Source organism: Protomyctophum parallelum, assembly GCF_964188405.1.
Source record: "Protomyctophum parallelum genome assembly, chromosome: 10".
Lineage (NCBI taxonomy): Eukaryota > Metazoa > Chordata > Actinopteri > Myctophiformes > Myctophidae > Protomyctophum > Protomyctophum parallelum.
The window spans coordinates 51,400,989-51,422,515 of record NC_139704.1 but is presented as its reverse complement, the minus strand read 5'-3'; the positions used below and the strand labels follow the sequence as shown (position 1 = coordinate 51,422,515).

At 41.7% G+C, this 21,527-nt stretch overlaps 2 protein-coding genes across 2 annotated transcripts in view; one reads left to right on the top strand and one right to left on the bottom strand.

The window, feature by feature from the left end:
- The first annotated feature begins 986 nt into the window (after positions 1 to 986).
- On the top strand, positions 987 to 14,127 carry dnph1 (2'-deoxynucleoside 5'-phosphate N-hydrolase 1). The gene is made up of 4 exons (XM_083774818.1): positions 987 to 1,518; positions 1,971 to 2,045; positions 3,409 to 3,519; positions 13,803 to 14,127. Exons 1-4 carry the CDS (start codon positions 1,383 to 1,385, stop codon positions 13,949 to 13,951), a joined length of 471 nt encoding a protein of 156 aa, XP_083630944.1. The 5' UTR covers positions 987 to 1,382; the 3' UTR covers positions 13,952 to 14,127.
- Positions 14,128 to 18,497: 4,370 nt separating this feature from the next.
- ubr2 (ubiquitin protein ligase E3 component n-recognin 2) overlaps positions 18,498 to 21,527 on the bottom strand; it is a 150,507-nt gene continuing 147,477 nt past the window's right edge. The window contains exons 48-49 of the mRNA XM_083774845.1: positions 21,441 to 21,527; positions 18,498 to 21,205 (exon numbers count right to left, since the gene is read on the bottom strand). The exon at positions 21,441 to 21,527 is cut by the window's right edge and continues 15 nt beyond it. Coding sequence (XP_083630971.1) covers positions 21,064 to 21,205; positions 21,441 to 21,527 — 229 coding nt within the window. The 3' untranslated portion in view covers positions 18,498 to 21,063. The remainder of the gene's footprint in view (positions 21,206 to 21,440) is intronic.

The following is a 21,527-nucleotide window of genomic DNA, read 5'->3' as shown; positions in this document are numbered from 1 at the left end:
TTTACAATGCCCTAACCCCTAAAAATGAGTTATTTAGGTAGTACAGCAGCTCACACACATGCACTACAGCCATACAGCGAGTCATCATATCATGATAAGAGAGATGATTACAAACTACAGTTCAGGGGGTGCAGTGCACCCCCTGAACCCCCTCAAGCTCCGCCTCAAGCTCCGCCCATGGCTACTTTCTGAAATAATTAGTCAGAGGACATGTTAACAATGACGTCAGCGACATCATTGATTTCAAGATGATTAGTATTAAAATTACATTTATCACAATTAATAACATGTGGTGAGAAGCATTGTAACTGTAGGCTACTATTTAATGCAAATTAAAAAAAATAAATTTTCTGCTTTAATTTGATTAGATAATATATTTGTACTGGGCTGAACTGAACATTGAATAAACATGATGCCATTTTAGCATACCTCTAATACAAAGAGATTATTATATATTAATTTCACTCTGAGGTATTATTATTATTATTATTATTATGCTTCCATGGTGGAACAGCTTTAACAGTATAATAATAAGCTTTTTGGAATTAGTGTTTTTGCTTATTTTATACCAGATACAAATCCTACAGGCACCGGAACACTAGTAGGAATGACCCAACTGTTCCGCCAGATGGCGCCAGAACGTAGAGACCAATATGAAGTTGTATTTTGTGTTAGCCTTTGTGCCTCTGTGCAATTTGCATTCTGTAAAAAAAAGTGTTTGTTCAATCAATCAATCAATCAATCAATCAATCAATCAATCAATCAATCAATCAATCAATCAATCAATCAATCAATCAATCAATCAATCAATAGTAGTCACCAACCCCCAGCAGAGGGCAGTACGGTGATGCAACACACAGGATGTAAGCTGTCCTAAAACAACCACAAAGCAAGAACATGCGTCCACTTACTTCTGCGCATGTGTACTATATATATAATTTGCATACAGGGCGCCAAAGCAGCAGCGTGGTGTGTGTGTGTGTGTGTGTGTGTGTGTGTGTGTGTGTGTGTGTGTGTGTGTGTGTGTGTGTGTGTGTGTGTGTGTGTGTGTGTGTGTGTGTGTGTGCGCGTGCGTGCGTGCGTGCGTGCGTGTGTGTGTTTGTGTGTTAAGTGTGTCAGATGCAGTGAGTAACCAACCAGACAGAAACTAGTCTACAGATCACAGAACCAGTACAGTACAGGATACAGATCACAGAAGCAGTACAGTACAGGATACAGATCACAGAACCAGTACAGTACAGAATACAGATCACAGAACCAGTACAGTACAGAATACAGATCACAGAAGCAGTACAGTACAGGATACAGATCACAGAAGCAGTACAGTAGCCTACAGAATACAGATCACAGAACCAGTAGGCTACAGAAACAGAAACAGGATAATGTTGATCTACTTCTGCGGCAGCATCCGTGGAGGAAGACAGGATGTGCAGATCTACCAGACCATAGTGAAGAAACTGCAGAGTTTTGGCAAAGTTCTGACAGAACACGTGAGTCACAATGAGGTGACGGACAAGGGTAAGTCACTGTTGTAATTATTATTATTATTATTATTATTATTGTTTATTTATTGTTTATTGTTTATAAGGATCCCCATTAGTTTTTGCCTTGACAAAAGCTAGTCTTCCTGGGGTCCGACACAGACAAACATTTAACATTTAACAAAGGCAATACTTACAATTGTTTACAAACACTAACTCAAAATAAAACATAGTAAAATAAAATATAAAATAAGAAAATATAATAAAATTATGATGAAGTGACAGAGAAGGGTGACTTGATTAATGCAATAGAGTATACCTAATATGTTACCAATTATGATTACCATGAGGTTACATAGAGTGTGTGTGTGTGTGTGTGTGTGTGTGTGTGTGTGTGTGTGTGTGTGTGTGTGTGTGTGTGTGTGTGTGTGTGTGTGTGTGTGTGTGTGTGTGTGTGTGCGTGCGACGTGCTTGCGTGCGTGCGTGCAGGTGACCCTGACGCGGAGACAGTTGGAGATAAGTTCATACATGACAGAGACTTGGAGTGGCTGACCATGGCTGATGGTAAAGATCTACATTATAGTTCATACTTATTTTATTTATTTTTTATTTTATTTTATTTTTTCACAAATTAATGCTAAATATCCATGTTTTAGGTTGTTATTAGAGAAAGTAAAAGATTTTTTTATTTGCTGGTTTATTTAGTTTTAGGGATTTTAGCTGTTTTTGACAGGGGGGGCGGGGGGATTCGAGCATGAGGCTAAATATCTATTTAACAAAATGTTATAGCAATTTATTTATTTATTAGTTACTATAGTCCTAATAGACCCCAGGAAATTACATCTGGCCACAAAAGATCACAGGATCTACTGAATGTGAAGTTAGCCTACTGGGGGGAAGCCACACTGTGGCTCAATATGTCAGTTTGACACATTCAGTAGACCCTGTGATGTTTTGTGGCCAGATGTAATTTCTTGGGGTCTAGTAGGACTATAGTAAATAATAAAAAAATCGCTATAACATTTTGTAAAATAAATACATATTTAACCTCATGTTCGAATGCCCCCCCCCCCCCCCCCTGTAAAAAACAGCTAAAATCCCTAAAATGAAAGAAAGCAGCAAATGAAAAAACATAAAAATAACACTCATCTTTTACTTTCTCTAATAACCTAAAACATGAACCTTGGGTGAAAAAAATTATGTTGTCCTTTAAAGGTATATTCAGTGATTTCACTTAATTCAAATATCACTTATTTTTTTGTTTTGTTGTGATAATCCTCCCTACTATAGAGTGTGCTGACCATATAAGGAGTTCCTCCCTGTCCCCAGTTAACCCCTGGGGGTCAAAAAACCTTAGGTTTCGTTTTTGACTCTCTATCCTGATTGGACGATAGGCTGGGTCCCACAGCCAAAAACGAAACCTACGGTTTTTTGAGTAAAATCACTGAATATACCTTTAAGTAAGTAAGTAGGTGTGAAGTAAGCAGATGACACCCATCCCATAAACTGCTGCCATGGGGGAGGGGCTTTCAGTCTGAATAATGAAGTGAAACAAAATGAAAATTCACTTCAGTGTCAGGCTAGCAAATCACATACATTCAGTTGTTCATGACACGAGTATGATGATGTATAATGATAAGCACCCCTCACTTCACACAGGTGTGATTATTTTTGAGAGCGCAACAGCGACGCATAGATGTGTGTGGGGAGGAATCTGTTATCATCATATTACATCATCATCATACATCACATTCCTCGCTCAAACAATCAAATCATCACAAATGTCATTTCCGGCCAATAATCACCTTTGGCGTCTTCACATTTCTGCCCTCGCTTTTATCCTCCATATGTACTTTGCTCAGCCAATCAAATCATGGCTATGAGGTGATCAGGACATCGAAGGTGTTTCTGTGTCTTGGTGTTTCAGTGATCGTTGCCGAGGTAACGCAGCCGTCTCTAGGCGTGGGTTACGAGTTGGGTCGGGCTGTGGCCATGAAGAAGAGAACCCTGTGTCTGTTCAGGCCTTCATCAGGGAGAAGTACGTTGTCTTTCTTTCTTGGGGAGTAGGGGGCTGTGTTTATATATGTTATTATATGTTATTGTCTCCACCAGGCCGAAGGCATGGAGGGAGAGTATGTTTTTCCGTTATCAGCTAACCTCTGCCCCAAATATTCCTCAACGGCCTGTTATAGCGCCACCATGAGGCCGATTTAGGCAAAACACATTTCTGTAGATTACTCGTACTCATTTTATCCATAGATCACACAATTTGGTATCCACTATCTCCATAGTCATGTGATCAACACGGAGCGGCACCATTTCCCATCTTCCATCCTGATTGGCTAAGATTGGCTTCCAAAGCTCACACGATTGGTCCGTAATTTCAAGGACCCCCATAACTCCGAGAGTAAAACCAGATGGACCCATAAGAGTCCCATGTGATTCAATTTGTACAGTATCAGAGTTAAAAGCTATAAAAGGGTCCATTTGGTTCCATTTGTACTTGTACACTCTCAGAGTTACAGACCTGTAAGGGTCCCCACTAACATCAGGAAAGTAATCGGCCGACGTGCTTTCAAATACAAAGCTCCAAATGACTGGAACAATCTCCCCAGCTCTCTCGGATCAATCAACTCTGTCAATATCTTTAAAGTCTCCATCCTCACTTATCTTCAAATACCCTGCTCTTGCTTCTGATAATATCAGAAGCAAGAGCAGGGTATTTGAAGCCTCAGTTAGTTTTTTCTTTTTCTTTTTTCTTTTTTACACTTTAACCTGCAAATATACTGTAAATTTGTGATCTATGCATGTGCACGTTTGTAATTGTATATTTATATCTAATTACACTTTGTTATCTTATCACTCTGAGTATCTATCTAAAATGACGCTAAAGCATTTTTCTGCATGTGCACATGCCACACAGTATATGTAACAGTTTGTTTTAGATTTTGTCTTTTTATTTTATTTATTTATTTATGAACTATGTCCATTATACCATGATGCATTAAGCCCCTTATTTTCTGGGTGATTAGGTGGGGTGGGAGCGGCCAGCTTGGGAGAGCTTTTCTGTTTTTTGTTTTGTAATGTATGCATGAATGTACTTGTTGTAACGTTTCTGTCTATTGTATTGCTCTGTATTTGATGTATGTTGCTGGACCCCCTCGAAAACGAGATGATGCATCTCAAGGGGATATCCTTTTTCAATAAAGGTACATATTTGGGTCCATGTGTTACACTCTCAGAGTTACAGACCTATAATGGGTCCATTTGGAACCCCCTCAAGGAACCATGAGGGTCAATGGATCACACCTTTGAGAGCCACTGCTTTAAATAAATACATAACTAACAAACTAACTAATCTTGACAGCTTGTTTAGAAATGTTTGTAAACAAATCCCAAATATTTGTAAACAAACTGCACATGTTTGTAAACAAATTCCAAAATGTTTATAAACAAATCCAAAATGTTTATAAACAAATCCAAAATGTCTGTAAACGAATCCAAAATGTTTGTAAACAAATACCAAACGTTTGTAAACAAATCCCAAAATGTATGCAAACATCCTCAATATGTTTGTAAACAAATCCCAAATGTTTGTAAACAAACAAGTTAACAACACATGTTTGTAGACCAACCCTAAAATGTTTGTAAACAAACCCTGCAATGTTTTGTAAACACATCCCTGAACGTTGGTGGTGACAACAAGGACAAGGACATAATAATGCCTCAGACTTCTCCTCAGGGTCAGATCTGAAGATGTTCTATAGGGCTGTGTTCTATAGGGTCTCCTCAGGGTCAGATCTGAAGATGTTCTATAGGGCTGTGTTCTATAGGGTCTCCTCAGGGTCAGATCTGAAGATGTTCTATAGGGCTGTGTTCTATAGGGTCTCCTCAGGGTCAGATCTGAAGATGTTCTATAGGGCTGTGTTCTATAGGGTCTCCTCAGGGTCAGATCTGAAGATGTTCTATAGGGCTGTGTTCTATAGGGTCTCCTCAGGGTCAGATCTGAAGATGTTCTATAGGGCTGTGTTCTATAGGGTCTCCTCAGGGTCAGATCTGAAGATGTTCTATAGGGCTGTGTTCTATAGGGTCTCCTCAGGGTCAGATCTGAAGATGTTCTATAGGGCTGTGTTCTATAGGGTCTCCTCAGGGTCAGATCTGAAGATGTTCTATAGGGCTGTGTTCTATAGGGTCTCCTCAGGGTCAGATCTGAAGATGTTCTATAGGGCTGTGTTCTATAGGGTCTCCTCAGGGTCAGATCTGAAGATGTTCTATAGGGCTGTGTTCTATAGGGTCTCCTCAGGGTCAGATCTGAAGATGTTCTATAGGGCTGTGTTCTATAGGGTCTCCTCAGGGTCAGATCTGAAGATGTTCTATAGGGCTGTGTTCTATAGGGTCTCCTCAGGGTCAGATCTGAAGATGTTCTATAGGGCTGTGTTCTATAGGGTCTCCTCAGGGTCAGATCTGAAGATGTTCTATAGGGCTGTGTTCTATAGGGTCTCCTCAGGGTCAGATCTGAAGATGTTCTATAGGGCTGTGTTCTATAGGGTCTCTTGGGGTCAGATCTGAAGATGTTCTATAGGGCTGTGTTCTATAGGGTCTCCTCAGGGTCAGATCTGAAGATGTTCTATAGGGCTGTGTTCTATAGGGTCTCCTCAGGGTCAGATCTGAAGATGTTCTATAGGGCTGTGTTCTATAGGGTCTCCTCAGGGTCAGATCTGAAGATGTTCTATAGGGCTGTGTTCTATAGGGTCTCCTCAGGGTCAGATCTGAAGATGTTCTATAGGGCTGTGTTCTATAGGGTCTCCTCAGGGTCAGATCTGAAGATGTTCTATAGGGCTGTGTTCTATAGGGTCTCCTCAGGGTCAGATCTGAAGATGTTCTATAGGGCTGTGTTCTATAGGGTCTCCTCAGGGTCAGATCTGAAGATGTTCTATAGGGCTGTGTTCTATAGGGTCTCCTCAGGGTCAGATCTGAAGATGTTCTATAGGGCTGTGTTCTATAGGGTCTCCTCAGGGTCAGATCTGAAGATGTTCTATAGGGCTGTGTTCTATAGGGTCTCCTCAGGGTCAGATCTGAAGATGTTCTATAGGGCTGTGTTCTATAGGGTCTCCTCAGGGTCAGATCTGAAGATGTTCTATAGGGCTGTGTTCTATAGGGTCTCCTCAGGGTCAGATCTGAAGATGTTCTATAGGGCTGTGTTCTATAGGGTCTCCTCAGGGTCAGATCTGAAGATGTTCTATAGGGCTGTGTTCTATAGGGTCTCCTCAGGGTCAGATCTGAAGATGTTCTATAGGGCTGTGTTCTATAGGGTCTCCTCAGGGTCAGATCTGAAGATGTTCTATAGGGCTGTGTTCTATAGGGTCTCCTCAGGGTCAGATCTGAAGATGTTCTATAGGGCTGTGTTCTATAGGGTCTCCTCAGGGTCAGATCTGAAGATGTTCTATAGGGCTGTGTTCTATAGGGTCTCCTCAGGGTCAGATCTGAAGATGTTCTATAGGGCTGTGTTCTATAGGGTCTCCTCAGGGTCAGATCTGAAGATGTTCTATAGGGCTGTGTTCTATAGGGTCTCCTCAGGGTCAGATCTGAAGATGTTCTATAGGGCTGTGTTCTATAGGGTCTCCTCAGGGTCAGATCTGAAGATGTTCTATAGGGCTGTGTTCTATAGGGTCTCCTCAGGGTCAGATCTGAAGATGTTCTATAGGGCTGTGTTCTATAGGGTCTCCTCAGGGTCAGATCTGAAGATGTTCTATAGGGCTGTGTTCTATAGGGTCTCCTCAGGGTCAGATCTGAAGATGTTCTATAGGGCTGTGTTCTATAGGGTCTCCTCAGGGTCAGATCTGAAGATGTTCTATAGGGCTGTGTTCTATAGGGTCTCCTCAGGGTCAGATCTGAAGATGTTCTATAGGGCTGTGTTCTATAGGGTCTCCTCAGGGTCAGATCTGAAGATGTTCTATAGGGCTGTGTTCTATAGGGTCTCCTCAGGGTCAGATCTGAAGATGTTCTATAGGGCTGTGTTCTATAGGGTCTCCTCAGGGTCAGATCTGAAGATGTTCTATAGGGCTGTGTTCTATAGGGTCTCCTCAGGGTCAGATCTGAAGATGTTCTATAGGGCTGTGTTCTATAGGGTCTCCTCAGGGTCAGATCTGAAGATGTTCTATAGGGCTGTGTTCTATAGGGTCTCCTCAGGGTCAGATCTGAAGATGTTCTATAGGGCTGTGTTCTATAGGGTCTCCTCAGGGTCAGATCTGAAGATGTTCTATAGGGCTGTGTTCTATAGGGTCTCCTCAGGGTCAGATCTGAAGATGTTCTATAGGGCTGTGTTCTATAGGGTCTCCTCAGGGTCAGATCTGAAGATGTTCTATAGGGCTGTGTTCTATAGGGTCTCCTCAGGGTCAGATCTGAAGATGTTCTATAGGGCTGTGTTCTATAGGGTCTCCTCAGGGTCAGATCTGAAGATGTTCTATAGGGCTGTGTTCTATAGGGTCTCCTCAGGGTCAGATCTGAAGATGTTCTATAGGGCTGTGTTCTATAGGGTCTCCTCAGGGTCAGATCTGAAGATGTTCTATAGGGCTGTGTTCTATAGGGTCTCCTCAGGGTCAGATCTGAAGATGTTCTATAGGGCTGTGTTCTATAGGGTCTCCTCAGGGTCAGATCTGAAGATGTTCTATAGGGCTGTGTTCTATAGGGTCTCCTCAGGGTCAGATCTGAAGATGTTCTATAGGGCTGTGTTCTATAGGGTCTCCTCAGGGTCAGATCTGAAGATGTTCTATAGGGCTGTGTTCTATAGGGTCTCCTCAGGGTCAGATCTGAAGATGTTCTATAGGGCTGTGTTCTATAGGGTCTCCTCAGGGTCAGATCTGAAGATGTTCTATAGGGCTGTGTTCTATAGGGTCTCCTCAGGGTCAGATCTGAAGATGTTCTATAGGGCTGTGTTCTATAGGGTCTCCTCAGGGTCAGATCTGAAGATGTTCTATAGGGCTGTGTTCTATAGGGTCTCCTCAGGGTCAGATCTGAAGATGTTCTATAGGGCTGTGTTCTATAGGGTCTCCTCAGGGTCAGATCTGAAGATGTTCTATAGGGCTGTGTTCTATAGGGTCTCCTCAGGGTCAGATCTGAAGATGTTCTATAGGGCTGTGTTCTATAGGGTCTCCTCAGGGTCAGATCTGAAGATGTTCTATAGGGCTGTGTTCTATAGGGTCTCCTCAGGGTCAGATCTGAAGATGTTCTATAGGGCTGTGTTCTATAGGGTCTCCTCAGGGTCAGATCTGAAGATGTTCTATAGGGCTGTGTTCTATAGGGTCTCCTCAGGGTCAGATCTGAAGATGTTCTATAGGGCTGTGTTCTATAGGGTCTCCTCAGGGTCAGATCTGAAGATGTTCTATAGGGCTGTGTTCTATAGGGTCTCCTCAGGGTCAGATCTGAAGATGTTCTATAGGGCTGTGTTCTATAGGGTCTCCTCAGGGTCAGATCTGAAGATGTTCTATAGGGCTGTGTTCTATAGGGTCTCCTCAGGGTCAGATCTGAAGATGTTCTATAGGGCTGTGTTCTATAGGGTCTCCTCAGGGTCAGATCTGAAGATGTTCTATAGGGCTGTGTTCTATAGGGTCTCCTCAGGGTCAGATCTGAAGATGTTCTATAGGGCTGTGTTCTATAGGGTCTCCTCAGGGTCAGATCTGAAGATGTTCTATAGGGCTGTGTTCTATAGGGTCTCCTCAGGGTCAGATCTGAAGATGTTCTATAGGGCTGTGTTCTATAGGGTCTCCTCAGGGTCAGATCTGAAGATGTTCTATAGGGCTGTGTTCTATAGGGTCTCCTCAGGGTCAGATCTGAAGATGTTCTATAGGGCTGTGTTCTATAGGGTCTCCTCAGGGTCAGATCTGAAGATGTTCTATAGGGCTGTGTTCTATAGGGTCTCCTCAGGGTCAGATCTGAAGATGTTCTATAGGGCTGTGTTCTATAGGGTCTCCTCAGGGTCAGATCTGAAGATGTTCTATAGGGCTGTGTTCTATAGGGTCTCCTCAGGGTCAGATCTGAAGATGTTCTATAGGGCTGTGTTCTATAGGGTCTCCTCAGGGTCAGATCTGAAGATGTTCTATAGGGCTGTGTTCTATAGGGTCTCCTCAGGGTCAGATCTGAAGATGTTCTATAGGGCTGTGTTCTATAGGGTCTCCTCAGGGTCAGATCTGAAGATGTTCTATAGGGCTGTGTTCTATAGGGTCTCCTCAGGGTCAGATCTGAAGATGTTCTATAGGGCTGTGTTCTATAGGGTCTCCTCAGGGTCAGATCTGAAGATGTTCTATAGGGCTGTGTTCTATAGGGTCTCCTCAGGGTCAGATCTGAAGATGTTCTATAGGGCTGTGTTCTATAGGGTCTCCTCAGGGTCAGATCTGAAGATGTTCTATAGGGCTGTGTTCTATAGGGTCTCCTCAGGGTCAGATCTGAAGATGTTCTATAGGGCTGTGTTCTATAGGGTCTCCTCAGGGTCAGATCTGAAGATGTTCTATAGGGCTGTGTTCTATAGGGTCTCCTCAGGGTCAGATCTGAAGATGTTCTATAGGGCTGTGTTCTATAGGGTCTCCTCAGGGTCAGATCTGAAGATGTTCTATAGGGCTGTGTTCTATAGGGTCTCCTCAGGGTCAGATCTGAAGATGTTCTATAGGGCTGTGTTCTATAGGGTCTCCTCAGGGTCAGATCTGAAGATGTTCTATAGGGCTGTGTTCTATAGGGTCTCCTCAGGGTCAGATCTGAAGATGTTCTATAGGGCTGTGTTCTATAGGGTCTCCTCAGGGTCAGATCTGAAGATGTTCTATAGGGCTGTGTTCTATAGGGTCTCCTCAGGGTCAGATCTGAAGATGTTCTATAGGGCTGTGTTCTATAGGGTCTCCTCAGGGTCAGATCTGAAGATGTTCTATAGGGCTGTGTTCTATAGGGTCTCCTCAGGGTCAGATCTGAAGATGTTCTATAGGGCTGTGTTCTATAGGGTCTCCTCAGGGTCAGATCTGAAGATGTTCTATAGGGCTGTGTTCTATAGGGTCTCCTCAGGGTCAGATCTGAAGATGTTCTATAGGGCTGTGTTCTATAGGGTCTCCTCAGGGTCAGATCTGAAGATGTTCTATAGGGCTGTGTTCTATAGGGTCTCCTCAGGGTCAGATCTGAAGATGTTCTATAGGGCTGTGTTCTATAGGGTCTCCTCAGGGTCAGATCTGAAGATGTTCTATAGGGCTGTGTTCTATAGGGTCTCCTCAGGGTCAGATCTGAAGATGTTCTATAGGGCTGTGTTCTATAGGGTCTCCTCAGGGTCAGATCTGAAGATGTTCTATAGGGCTGTGTTCTATAGGGTCTCCTCAGGGTCAGATCTGAAGATGTTCTATAGGGCTGTGTTCTATAGGGTCTCCTCAGGGTCAGATCTGAAGATGTTCTATAGGGCTGTGTTCTATAGGGTCTCCTCAGGGTCAGATCTGAAGATGTTCTATAGGGCTGTGTTCTATAGGGTCTCCTCAGGGTCAGATCTGAAGATGTTCTATAGGGCTGTGTTCTATAGGGTCTCCTCAGGGTCAGATCTGAAGATGTTCTATAGGGCTGTGTTCTATAGGGTCTCCTCAGGGTCAGATCTGAAGATGTTCTATAGGGCTGTGTTCTATAGGGTCTCCTCAGGGTCAGATCTGAAGATGTTCTATAGGGCTGTGTTCTATAGGGTCTCCTCAGGGTCAGATCTGAAGATGTTCTATAGGGCTGTGTTCTATAGGGTCTCCTCAGGGTCAGATCTGAAGATGTTCTATAGGGCTGTGTTCTATAGGGTCTCCTCAGGGTCAGATCTGAAGATGTTCTATAGGGCTGTGTTCTATAGGGTCTCCTCAGGGTCAGATCTGAAGATGTTCTATAGGGCTGTGTTCTATAGGGTCTCCTCAGGGTCAGATCTGAAGATGTTCTATAGGGCTGTGTTCTATAGGGTCTCCTCAGGGTCAGATCTGAAGATGTTCTATAGGGCTGTGTTCTATAGGGTCTCCTCAGGGTCAGATCTGAAGATGTTCTATAGGGCTGTGTTCTATAGGGTCTCCTCAGGGTCAGATCTGAAGATGTTCTATAGGGCTGTGTTCTATAGGGTCTCCTCAGGGTCAGATCTGAAGATGTTCTATAGGGCTGTGTTCTATAGGGTCTCCTCAGGGTCAGATCTGAAGATGTTCTATAGGGCTGTGTTCTATAGGGTCTCCTCAGGGTCAGATCTGAAGATGTTCTATAGGGCTGTGTTCTATAGGGTCTCCTCAGGGTCAGATCTGAAGATGTTCTATAGGGCTGTGTTCTATAGGGTCTCCTCAGGGTCAGATCTGAAGATGTTCTATAGGGCTGTGTTCTATAGGGTCTCCTCAGGGTCAGATCTGAAGATGTTCTATAGGGCTGTGTTCTATAGGGTCTCCTCAGGGTCAGATCTGAAGATGTTCTATAGGGCTGTGTTCTATAGGGTCTCCTCAGGGTCAGATCTGAAGATGTTCTATAGGGCTGTGTTCTATAGGGTCTCCTCAGGGTCAGATCTGAAGATGTTCTATAGGGCTGTGTTCTATAGGGTCTCCTCAGGGTCAGATCTGAAGATGTTCTATAGGGCTGTGTTCTATAGGGTCTCCTCAGGGTCAGATCTGAAGATGTTCTATAGGGCTGTGTTCTATAGGGTCTCCTCAGGGTCAGATCTGAAGATGTTCTATAGGGCTGTGTTCTATAGGGTCTCCTCAGGGTCAGATCTGAAGATGTTCTATAGGGCTGTGTTCTATAGGGTCTCCTCAGGGTCAGATCTGAAGATGTTCTATAGGGCTGTGTTCTATAGGGTCTCCTCAGGGTCAGATCTGAAGATGTTCTATAGGGCTGTGTTCTATAGGGTCTCCTCAGGGTCAGATCTGAAGATGTTCTATAGGGCTGTGTTCTATAGGGTCTCCTCAGGGTCAGATCTGAAGATGTTCTATAGGGCTGTGTTCTATAGGGTCTCCTCAGGGTCAGATCTGAAGATGTTCTATAGGGCTGTGTTCTATAGGGTCTCCTCAGGGTCAGATCTGAAGATGTTCTATAGGGCTGTGTTCTATAGGGTCTCCTCAGGGTCAGATCTGAAGATGTTCTATAGGGCTGTGTTCTATAGGGTCTCCTCAGGGTCAGATCTGAAGATGTTCTATAGGGCTGTGTTCTATAGGGTCTCCTCAGGGTCAGATCTGAAGATGTTCTATAGGGCTGTGTTCTATAGGGTCTCCTCAGGGTCAGATCTGAAGCCATTTTATTTGGCGTTAGGAACCCGTTGTGACGGCATGCCCTCGCCACGATACCCCGTCTGAAGATATTTAAGGCCCTATTTTGAAACAAAAACATTTTTGAATAGTTCAACTAGCCGATTTACAATGTAGATCAGCCCCCTGAAGGAACCACGAGGGTCCCTGGATCACACCTTTGAGAGCCACTGCTTTAAATAAATACATAACTAATATAGAGCATATTTGATCACATTTAGGAGCCAACATGTTTTGACAAATTAATTTAATTCAAACAGAACCGTGCACACACGACACATGCACATCCACGACATGCTAATACACTAGTTGTGTATTGTGTGTAGGTGTGTCTGTTGGATGCTAACGATGCTAACACTAGTTGTGTATTGTGTGTAGGTGTGTCTGTTGGATGCTAACGATGCTAACACTAGTTGTGTATTGTGTGTAGGTGTGTCTGTTGGATGCTAACGATGCTAACACTAGTTGTGTATTGTGTGTAGGTGTGTCTGTTGGATGCTAACGATGCTAACACTAGTTGTGTATTGTGTGTAGGTGTGTCTGTTGGATGCTAACGATGCTAACACTAGTTGTGTATTGTGTGTAGGTGTGTCTGTTGGATGCTAACGATGCTAACACTAGTTGTGTATTGTGTGTAGGTGTGTCTGTTGGATGCTAACGATGCTAACACTAGTTGTGTATTGTGTGTAGGTGTGTCTGTTGGATGCTAACGATGCTAACACTAGTTGTGTATTGTGTGTAGGTGTGTCTGTTGGATGCTAACGATGCTAACACTAGTTGTGTATTGTGTGTAGGTGTGTCTGTTGGATGCTAACGATGCTAACACTAGTTGTGTATTGTGTGTAGGTGTGTCTGTTGGATGCTAACGATGCTAACACTAGTTGTGTATTGTGTGTAGGTGTGTCTGTTGGATGCTAACGATGCTAACACTAGTTGTGTATTGTGTGTAGGTGTGTCTGTTGGATGCTAACGATGCTAACACTAGTTGTGTATTGTGTGTAGGTGTGTCTGTTGGATGCTAACGATGCTAACACCAGTTGTGTATTGTGTGCAGGTCTGTCCGCCATGATCCGAGGAGCGCAGGACGACCATGTGTTCCAGGTGATGGACTACGACCCTCAGCAGATTGAAGACCTACTGGAGCAATACTTTAATTTAAACGCTAAAGGGTTGAGAACCCCTGAGTTAGATCACATGATCTGAAAGGTCAAAGGTCGTTGTCAGCGTTTAGAAACAACAATTACACCAAACATGACTTTAATAAATTATTATTATGTTTGTTTAGTTTAACTTCAGACAGGCAGGCAGATATCTCTTGGAATCATAAATCAGTAACTTGTCTAATGTCTACAGTAGGCTACATTCAATGTGTTAAACTGGGATCAAGTGATGATCAAACATGATTGTAAAACAAAAACAATGTTTTTTTTTTCAAATGTTTGTTAATGTGCTGTCCTTAAAAACACTTCTGTCCACCAGGTGTCACTGTAGCCTCATCACAATAAAGGTCTAACATTGTAGAAAGTAGCGTTTGGTTTTCTGTGTGTTTCTAACTTCATATACAACACTATAAGTGTTGCTATAGAGTTCCTCTGGCTAAATTAACACTATAAGTGTTACTATAGAGTTCCTCTGACTAAATTAACACTAAGTGTTGCTATAGTTCCTCTGACTAAATTAACACTATAAGTGTTGCTATAGTTCCTCTGTGACTAAATTAACACTATAGCCTAAGTGTTGCTATAGAGTTCCTCTGACTAAATTAACACTATAAGTGTTGCTATAGAGTTCCTCTGACTAAATTAACACTATAAGTGTTGCTATAGAGTTAATCTGTGACTAAATTAACACTATAAGTGTTACTATAGAGTTCCTCTGACTAAATTAACACTAAGTGTTGCTATAGAGTTAATCTGTGACTAAATTAACACTATAAGTGTTGCTATAGAGTTAATCTGTGACTAAATTAACACTATAAGTGTTGCTATAGAGTTCCTCTGACTAAATTAACACTAAGTGTTGCTATAGAGTTCATCTGACTAAATTAACACTATAAGTGTTACTATAGAGTTCCTCTGACTAAATTAACACTATAAGTGTTGCTATAGAGTTCATCTGACTAAATTAACACTATAAGTGTTACTATAGAGTTCCTCTGACTAAATTAACACTAAGTGTTGCTATAGTTCCTCTGACTAAATTAACACTATAAGTGTTGCTATAGTTCCTCTGTGACTAAATTAACACTATAGCCTAAGTGTTGCTATAGAGTTCCTCTGACTAAATTATCACTATAAGTGTTGCTATAGAGTTCCTCTGACTAAATTAACACTATAAGTGTTGCTATAGAGTTAATCTGTGACTAAATTAACACTATAAGTGTTGCTATAGAGTTCCTCTGACTAAATTAACACTATAAGTGTTGCTATAGAGTTCCTCTGACTAAATTAACACTAAGTGTTGCTATAGAGTTAATCTGTGACTAAATTAACACTATAAGTGTTGCTATAGAGTTAATCTGTGACTAAATTAACACTATAAGTGTTGCTATAGAGTTCCTCTGACTAAATTAACACTAAGTGTTGCTATAGAGTTCATCTGACTAAATTAACACTATAAGTGTTGCTATAGAGTTCCTCTGACTAAATTAACACTATAAGTGTTGCTATAGAGTTAATCTGTGACTAAATTAACACTATAAGTGTTGCTATAGAGTTCCTCTGACTAAATTAACACTATAAGTGTTGCTATAGAGTTCATCTGACTAAATTAACACTAAGTGTTGCTATAGAGTTCATCTGACTAAATTAACACTAAGTGTTGCTATAGAGTTCCTCTGACTAAATTAACACTATAAGTGTTGCTATAGAGTTCATCTGACTAAATTAACACTAAGTGTTGCTATAGAGTTCCTCTGACTAAATTAACACTATAAGTGTTGCTATAGAGTTCATCTGACTAAATTAACACTATAAGTGTTGCTATAGAGTTCCTCTGACTAAATTAACACTATAAGTGTTGCTATAGTTCATATCTGACTAAATTAACACTATAAGTGTTGCTATAGAGTTCATCTGACTAAATTAACACTAAGTGTTGCTATAGAGTTCCTCTGACTAAAATAACAATATAAGTGTTGCTATAGAGTTCCTCTGTGACTAAATTAACACTATAAGTGTTGCTATAGAGTTCATCTGACTAAATTAACACTATAAGTGTTGCTATAAATATGCCTAAATATGTCCCAAACCGCCCCCTAAGGTCTTCCACTGCTGGCCTGCTCGCTTTGCCCCAAAAAATGGCAACTAAAAAATACGGGGAAGCAGCTTTTTGCTTCTACGGGCCGTCGGAATGGAACAAGCTCCCACTGTACCTTCGTCAGGCAGCCTCTGTAGACATTTTTAAAGCTCAGCTCAAGACCCACTTCTACAACATTGCCTTTAATTGATCTTATATTTTTTATTTTTCATGTCCTCACTGTATTGCATTACTGCTTGTTTTTTAATGTCGTTGCCTTGCTTTTCTTTTTTTCTCCATTGTTCTGTAAAGCACTTTGAGCTGCATTCCATGTCATGAAAGGTGCTATACAAATAAAGTTTTATTATTATTATTATAGAGTTCATCTGACTAAATTAACACTATAAGTGTTGCTATAGAGTTAATCTCTGACTAAATTAACACTATAAGTGTTACTATAGAGTTCATCTGACTAAATTAACACTAAGTGTTGCTATAGAGTTCCTCTGACTAAATTAACACTATAAGTGTTGCTATAGAGTTCATCTGACTAAATTAACACTAAGTGTTGCTATAGAGTTCCTCTGACTAAATTAACACTATAAGTGTTGCTATAGAGTTCATCTGACTAAATTAACACTATAAGTGTTGCTATAGAGTTCCTCTGACTAAATTAACACTATAAGTGTTGCTATAGTTCATATCTGACTAAATTAACACTATAAGTGTTGCTATAGAGTTCATCTGACTAAATTAACACTAAGTGTTGCTATAGAGTTCCTCTGACTAAAATAACAATATAAGTGTTGCTATAGAGTTCCTCTGTGACTAAATTAACACTATAAGTGTTGCTATAGAGTTCATCTGACTAAATTAACACTATAAGTGTTGCTATAAATATGCCTAAATATGTCCCAAACCGCCCCCTAAGGTCTTCCACTGCTGGCCTGCTCGCTTTGCCCCAAAAAATGGCAACTAAAAAATACGGGGAAGCAGCTTTTTGCTTCTACGGGCCGTCGGAATGGAACAAGCTCCCACTGTACCTTCGTCAGGCAGCCTCTGTAGACATTTTTAAAGCTCAGCTCAAGACCCACTTCTACAACATTGCCTTTAATTGATCTTATATTTTTTATTTTTCATGTCCTCACTGTATTGCATTACTGCTTGTTTTTTAATGTCGTTGCCTTGCTTTTCTTTTTTTCTCCATTGTTCTGTAAAGCACTTTGAGCTGCATTCCATGTCATGAAAGGTGCTATACAAATAAAGTTTTATTATTATTATTATAGAGTTCATCTGACTAAATTAACACTATAAGTGTTGCTATAGAGTTAATCTCTGACTAAATTAACACTATAAGTGTTACTATAGAGTTCATCTGACTAAATTAACACTAAGTGTTGCTATAGAGTTCATCTGTGACTAAATTAACACTATAAGTGTTGCTATAGAGTTAATCTCTGACTAAATTAACACTATAAGTGTTACTATAGAGTTCATCTGTGACTAAATTAACACTATAAGTGTTGCTATAGAGTTCATCTGTGACTAAATTAACACTATAAGTGTTGCTATAGAGTTCATCTGTGACTAAATTAACACTATAAGTGTTGCTATAGAGTTCATCTGACTAAATTAACACTATAAGTGTTGCTATAGAGTTCATCTGTGACTAAATTAACACTATAAGTGTTGCTATAGAGTTCATCTGTGACAAAATTAACACTATAAGTGTTGCTATAGAGTTCCTCTGTGACTAAATTAACACTATAAGTGTTGCATAAGACACATGTGTCTTAACCGGCCACGCACGAGTCTTGCATCTACACACACACACGTACACACACACACGCACACACACACACACACACACACACACACACACACACACACACACACACACACACACACACACACACACACACACACACACACACACACACACACACACACACACACACACACACACACGCACACACACGCACACACACAGGAAAGCCAGCCGGTGAAGGTTTGAATGCATGGATTTAATGAGTCCTACAGATAAACTATAGATAGATATAGATAGATAAATGTAATAGTCCTACAGATAAACTATCAGGCATAATATTTATTTATTCATTTAAAATCCAAACAGAGAGAAGAAGAACCTGAAGATGAAACCAGAACATCCAGAAAACCCAAACAAATAGAAATAAAAACACAAAGGGGGACTCATTAACATAATATGTTAATGACAGGGGACTCATTAACATAATATGTTAATGACGTCTAGAAGATTTAGAACACTCTCCTGGGATTCTTTTTTTACAAAAATGTTTAGATTTTCATTATCGTGAGAACGACGGCTTCCATTTTCGCATTGCAACTTTTCAGGACTAGAAAGCCTGCAGTTTCTATTAGCCTGTATTCCCCATCGATGATGTCACTGGAGGACGGTTTCTGAACTGCCCACAGCCCTCCTATGAGACACAGACCGAGTAGAAAATAATTGCGCCATTTTTTATAGGATTAATTATTAATGAGTACCTATTATATGGAGATGGGTTGAACAGTGGTGAAGTGGTCCTTTAATGTGTGTAATATGTGGTTTTAGATCTTTTAGATTTTAGCAGGACACTGCATGGGCTCACTTCCTTCCTGGACTACGATTCCCATAATGCTTTGGTGTGCAGTGTGCAGTCCAGGAAGTAAGTGAGCCCAGTGTCCATGACATCAGAGACACTGCTGAAATCTAAAAGATCTAAAAAAACAACACATATTACACACATAAAGACCCCCCAGGATACTAAATAAAACACATATTACACACATAAAGACCCCCCAGGAAAATGTCCTAAATCTTCTAAACGTCATTATTATCACATTATTGTATTTGCAAGTTTCTCAACAACCAACGATTCAAAATGAGTTCAAAGTACAAACAAGTCTCTGTTCTGCTGTGTTCTCTGACGAGCTCTGTGGGGGTTTTCAGACGCCTCCCCACAAAAGACAAATTAAATAAACAGTTTTCTGAAATACGTATGTTTCTATATCGACGGTGCTCAATGTTTCATGTCAAGGACCCCCAAAAATGATCTGTAATCGACCTACAAGCTCAGAGCGAGCTTGTAGATCAGCTATTTTTCAATAGCTTTTTTTTTTTTCGTTTGTCTTTTAGGTTGCATGACCTCATTTACACCCAAAAAACCTGAACTTTGAACATTCAGTGGATTTTCTGTGGTCTGGAGTTTTCTCTGGGGTTTGGAAGCCTTTTTGAGCTGTAATGAAAACGGGCAAAAACAGTGAAAACAGTGACATCTGCTGGCAAAATCCCATTGACAATATATTATGGGATTGGCAGGCTGTGACATCACAAACAGCAGGACAATCAGAGCGCTTGTTTGAGTCAGAAAAACCCCACGCCACAGTTAAGTTGTTTGGGTGCAATTGAGCTCAGAAAACAACATTAACAGTTTGACTGTTTTTTACGATTAACCCGCATTTTAATCAACCCCCCTTCACTGCCGAGATTGTTGTATTACCTTTAGAGCATACGCTGAATTATTTGGGCTTTTAATCCGCGAAAATCCATCAAAAAAAGCTCCCGTGGTTTGTTATGATCTGTGTGTAGCATCCACCATCTTGGTGCACCCGGAAGACGCACACAAGATTGGTTTCAATGAGGCGTTGCAACCAATGCATTTCCATTGGCCTCAATTTCCCAGAAGCCCTAGCAGCCCACAGCATGTGACGATTTCCGGTTTCGTCATCACAGCGAAGCCATCCAGTCTCATACTCCGCGACGAAGACGGATTTTCTTTTGATTCATTACATTACGGCGGATTAAACACATAAAACAAAAGGCGGGTATGTCCGATACGGCAGCGACATTAACCTGGAGTAATCCATTCGCGGCACGGAAACTGTTAAGACAATTTACAACAACTTTTTGTTATGTCAAAATCCCTTGAATTTTTCATTTTTTCATGTAATTTCATGTGGATTTCATGACCTTTCGTGACCTCAGGGCTTCGCGTCTCAGTGGAAAAACGAGACGTCGTGGAGAGCGAATCAAACGTCCCCAAGACCTTTTATTTATGTATCTCTGCGACTCTGCGATCGCACGACGACGACGACGACGACGACCGTAGCGACGCATCGGGCTCGACGACCACCGCAGTGGTGGAAAGTAACTAAGTACAATTTTGAGGTATTTGCACTTTCATTGAGTATTTCCAATTTTCACTTCTACTCCACTACATCTCAGAGCCGACATTGTTACTTTGACTCCACTACAAAATATTTTAAAACTTTAGTTACTACTGTAGTTACTGTAGTTATTACTGTACTGTAGTTACTGTGGCGATTTAGAAAACATACATTACAACCACTTCCCTGTAGATCGGTAGGTAGGTAGATCTTGTAGATCTGTGATTTTCAATAGATTTTGTACTAAGTTTGAACTTGTGAAATGGGGACATTCTGCAACATGAGTGCATTTACTTTTACTACTTTAAGTACATTTTGATGCCGACACTTTTGTACTTTTACTCAAGTACATTTTCGTACAATTCCGTACTTTTTTGTACTTGTAACGAAGTACTTCTAAAATTGCAGTATTGGTACTTTTTTACTTAAGTAGAACAATTGCGTACTTTTCCCACCACTGTGACCAGCGGCGCTCGGAAAACACAGAGAAGAAGAATCTGTTAGTTTGTTGAAAAGAAAAGAAAAAAAACAAAAAACATTTAGTTTCTGGTAGGAGGCGTGGCCCCGTTAGGGGCGGGGTCAAAGTCTGGCAAGGGGCGTGGCCACAGCCGCGTGGGCGTGGCTAGAGTCCGTTGGGGGGGGGGGGGGCGAGATATATAATAGTCGACTACATATCAAAAGATTTCAGTCGACTAAATCTACAGTTGATTTAGTCGACTGAGACGTATTGGGGCGTAAACGGGCGGTTTTAAGCTCGCCGCGCGGTCGTGTTGATCGATCGCCTGTTTTCGCGAACGCTGAAACCGCCTCGACCCGTCTGGGGATGGGGGGGGATGGGGGGGGAGGGGTTAGGGGAGGGGTTAGGGGAGGGGTTAGGGGAGGGGCCGACATCAGAGGTGCTGCCAATCGATGCCCATCAGCGTCTGGTTGGCTTCCTGGGCGTGGCCTATCTCCTCCGTGATGCTGTGATGTCGCCACAGGCGCTGGATCTTCAGGTAACGATCCGTACACAGGTGGAGCGGGTTACCTCTCCTGAACACGCACACACACAGACGCACGCACACACACACACACACACACACAGACGCACGCACACACACACACACAGACACACACGCAAGCACACAGACACAGACACACACACAAATCAGTGAATTCAACGGCTATAAAGACAAAACACCAAAATATGTGTATTTTGTGTGTGTGTGTGTGTGTGTGTGTGTGTGTGTGTGTGTGTGTGCGTGTGTGTGCGTGCGTGACCCCTGACCTCAGCCCCTGGTCAGTCTCTCCATAGTCGTCCAGATAAGGCGGAGCGTAAAAACATCCTTTAGTTTTACCTGAAAGAAACAGAACC